Source organism: Amaranthus tricolor, chromosome 4 (assembly GCF_026212465.1).
Source record: "Amaranthus tricolor cultivar Red isolate AtriRed21 chromosome 4, ASM2621246v1, whole genome shotgun sequence".
NCBI lineage: Eukaryota > Viridiplantae > Streptophyta > Magnoliopsida > Caryophyllales > Amaranthaceae > Amaranthus > Amaranthus tricolor.
Genome location: NC_080050.1, coordinates 16,115,322 through 16,119,663, shown reverse-complemented (window position 1 = coordinate 16,119,663; position 4,342 = coordinate 16,115,322). Strand labels below are relative to the sequence as shown.

The following is a 4,342-nucleotide window of genomic DNA, read 5'->3' as shown; positions in this document are numbered from 1 at the left end:
ATCTGAAATAACAACTCAGGTCCCAAGGTCACCGCTTCGGTGAAATCATCCCAATAAACCGGACTACGACAACGACGCCCATACAATGCCTCAAATGGAGCCATCTATATATGCCTGATAACTGTTGTTGCAAGAAAATTCGACCAGGTCCAAATGTTCATCCCACAACCCTTGCCATTCCATGGCAATGGCGCGCAACATATCTTTTAGAATCTGATTTATCCGTTCCGTCTGCTCATCCGTCTGCGGGTGGGAAGACGTACTATAAAGTAACGTAGTGCCCATTGCCTGATGCAAGGTTTGCCAAAATTGTGACAAATACCGTGTATCTCTATCGGACAATAGTACGGGGCACACCATGAAATCGCACGACATACTTAATGTAAGCTCGAGCTAACTGTTCCATCTCCCAACGACAACTGATAGGGATGAAACGGGCTGACTTAGTCAATCGGTCCACTATGACCCATAATGCATCATTTCCCGCCTTCGTCCGGGGTAAACCCACAATAAAATCCATAGAAATATCATCCCACCTCCATACCGGTATCTCCAAAGGTTGTAGTAAACCTCCTGGTCTTTTATGCTCACTTTTAACCTTTTGACAAGTCAAACAGGGCAAGGCATAATCTGCAATATCCTTCTTCATCCCAGACCACCAAAACATTAGCTTAAGGTCTTGATACATTTTGTCACCGCCCAGATGGACTGAAAAATTTGTACAATGGGCCTCATCCAAGATACGTTCCGTTAAAGATTCTTCCCCTGTCGGCAAACACCAGCGACCATTGAACCTCAAGCTCCCATCTTTATGAACAAAGAATCCCTCCACTTTTCCTTCCCGAGCTTGCTCCTTCAACTTGAATAGTTTCGGGTCTTTATCTTGGGAATTCAAAATTTCTTCAAAGAACGAAAGTCGAATAGACAAAGCATTCAGACATCTCTGTAATTCACCCTTACACACCACTTCCAAGTTCAACCTCGCAAAATCCCGATGCAACTCTTCAACTCCGTCCAAGGCGGACAACGAGTGATTGGACTTCCTACTCAACACATCGGCTACTAAATTTGCTTGTCCCTCATGATATATGAACTCCAAATCATAATCTGTAATCAAATCTAGCCACCGACGTTGTCGAATGTTTAAATCGGGCTGAATGTAGAGATACTTCAGACTCTGATGATCAGTGTAGATCCTACATTTGACGCCATACAAGTAATGCCGCCATATTTTTAGAGTAAACACTATAGCAGCTAACTCCAGATCATGGGTAGGATAATTAACTTCATGTAATTTCAATTGTCATGATGCGTAAGCAATCACCTTACGGTCCTGCATCAGTACACAACCCAATCCTTTCTTCGATGCGTCACTGTAAACAATATAATCCAACTTTAGGTCAGGTAGAGTAATAACAGGGGTCGTAGTTAACCTTTCCTTCAAAGTCACGAAGGCCTGTTCACACTCGTCAGTCCACTCGAACTTCTTCTCTTTCTTCATCAACGAAGTCATGGGCCGAGCAATACGCGAGTAATCCTTAACAAAACGACGGTAATACCCGGCCAAGCCTAAGAAACTTCGCACCTCGGTGACGTTCTTGGGTGACGAACAACTTTGAACTGCCTCCACCTTCACCGGATCCACCGAAATACCTTCCTTAGAAACAAAATGACCCAAAAATGATACCTTTTCCAACCAGAATTCACACTTTGACAATTTTGCGTACAACTTGTTTTCTCGCAGGGTTTGCAGGACAAATCGTAGATGTTTCTGATGTTAATCTCGGTCCTTCGAATAGACCAATATGTCATCAATAAAGATAACGACGAAAGTATCCAGGTACGCACTAAACACTTGGTTCATTAAGCACATGAATGCAGCTGGAGCATTTGTCAACCCAAACGGCATCACGGTGAACTCATAATGTCCATAACGTGTTCTGAAAGCGGTTTTATATATATCCCCTTCAGCTATTCTTAGCTGATGATAACCCGATCTTAAGTCAATTTTAGAAAAGATCCTGGCTCCTCTCAATTGATCAAATAAGTCATCTATCTGGGGTAACGGGTATTTATTCTTAACGGTTACCTTGTTTAACTCTCTGTAGTCAATGCATAATCTGAAACTACCATCTTTCTTTCTCACAAAAAAAACTGGAGCGCTCCAAGGTGAAACACTAGGTCGAACATAACCCTTATCCAACAATTCTCCAAGCTGAGACTTTAATTCCTCCATCTCCTTCGGAGCCATACGATAAGGGGCCTTAGAAATCGGCCCAGTCCCAGGTATCAAGTCTATCGTGAAGTCAATTTCCCGTTGAGGTGGCATACCGGGAATCTCGTCAGGAAAAACATCCAAAAATTCATTCACTACAGCAATATCCTTGGGGTCCTCCTCCTTCTTTCCCCCTTGGCTGATATGACGTAAGTACAAAGGGTGTCCCTGCCTCATGAGTCTTTGCAATTCTAAAGTCGATACCAAAATCGTTCGGGGTCCTTTTTGAAAGTTTTGATATCTAACCTTTTCCCCTCTTGGTCCTTCTAGCGTCACTCTCTGCTCCCTACATTCTATAGTGGCTTTAAATTTTCCTAACCAGTCCATCCCCAAAATTACCTCTAAGCCTTCCATATCTAACACATACAAGTCACTAGGAAAAATGACCTTCCCTATTCTTAAGGGCACTTCCTTATACAATCTATCACAATTGTACAATCTTCCCGATGGAACAGCCACTATATAAGAAACTTTTTCAAATGTTCTTAAATTCAACTCCTCTACTTTACTCTTTGCAAGAAATGAACATGTTACACCCGAGTCAAAAAGTACATTAACAACTACAGAATGAATGGTGAACGTACTTGTAACTACATCCGTTGCTTGGTCAGCTTCCCTTGCACTGACCGCAGTTACCCGTCCACCAAACGGCTGTGCATTTATTCCTTCCACTTGATTACCCCCACGTTGCATACCTGACCCTTCGATTCGGTTTCCATCCACCCGGCCTTGTCCCCTACTAATAGGTCGCTGAAACCTCTGAGCAGTGTTTCCATGATTACCATTTTCGTACTGTAGGTTGACTTGCCTTTCGGAGTTATTCAAATTCTACTGCCGGTGCTGCCCACCCGGCTGTTGACTCCCACTCCCTTTCTTGATGTAGCATTTATACTCCCTATGTCCCCTCTTGTGGCAAAAATTACATTCAACCAAATTCCCATCACAATTCTTTCCAGGATTGTTTTCCCTGCATCTTCTATAGAAATATTTTCTTTCATTGCCATCTCGGTCCAGTAATGGCTTAGCAGGCTTCACGTCTCCCCTAAACCCAGAATTTGTACTAGATCTACTTCCCTGAAAATTTCCGAAAGTTCTAGCTTTCTTTTGATAAAAGTCCGACGAAATCCTTGATGTCTGACCTGCAATCTCCTTCCTCTTCTCAGGGTCCTTACCATTCTCTTTTTTGTTCTCCTTCCTCAGAATGTTCTCTATTTGAGACGCACGCTTGTACATCTGTTCTAGGGTGTTATAGCGGTCGCTCTCAATATGTTTTTGAATGTCATATGACAATCCCAGTTCAAATCGCTGCATCTTTTTCTCCTTAGTGGGAACATCGTCAGGACAGTACTGAATATATTCCATAAACTTTCGGTAATATTCATCAACAGTCATGTCTCCCATCACCAAACGAGCGAACTCATTTGACTTATCTTTTCTCACGTGCAAAGGGTATAATTTCTCTCGCATAGCCCTTTTAAACAAATCCCAATTAAAGACTCCATTAGTTTGTTCTAATAACCCAGATCTACTATTTGCCCACCAATAGTCGGCTTCACCAACCAAATAAAACGCAGCCTGGTTGACCTTCAGTTCCTCTGGGCATTCAACCACATCAAAAAGTTTGTCAAATTCCCTTAACCAGAGCTCGAGTTCCGATGGTTCCCCCTTACCATTGAAAGTCGAGGGTTTGCTCTGACTGATCCTCTTACTCATATCAGAGGCTAATTCCGACACAGATCTCTCTCGTGGAGTGCCCCATCCGTAAGAGCTCTTACTAAACTCCTTAGTGTACGGTTGGCACTGCTTCTAGAAAGTCTCTTTCTTGACAAAGGAGGCATCTTATTTAACGCCAAGCGTCCCAAGTGTCAGCACTCTCATCATAGCTTGCTAAGTCAAAGTCCTCATCATTTGCATCTTCGTCAGAATCAGAGCTGGAGTTCGAGTGCGCATCTTCTGATTCACTATCACTATTCCTAGGGTGGTCTATTGGTACTTCCTCCACGTCTTCTTCGGGATCCTCTTCATTTGAGCAACCCCTATCAAACCCAGTCCCATATCCATACAAAT

The 4,342-nt window shown here is 43.0% G+C and overlaps 1 protein-coding gene across 1 annotated transcript; it reads right to left on the bottom strand.

The window, feature by feature from the left end:
* Positions 1-3,103: 3,103 nt before the first annotated feature.
* LOC130810780 (uncharacterized) lies at positions 3,104-3,988 on the bottom strand. Its single transcript, XM_057676908.1, has one exon. The coding sequence runs from the start codon at positions 3,986-3,988 to the stop codon at positions 3,104-3,106; it is 885 nt and encodes a 294-aa protein (XP_057532891.1).
* Positions 3,989-4,342: the final 354 nt, after the last annotated feature.

What these genes read in the sequence shown, in the direction of transcription:
- LOC130810780 (XM_057676908.1), bottom strand. Translation starts at nt 3,988, where the DNA reads ATGAGTAAGAGGATCAGTCAGAGCAAACCCTCGACTTTCAATGGTAAG.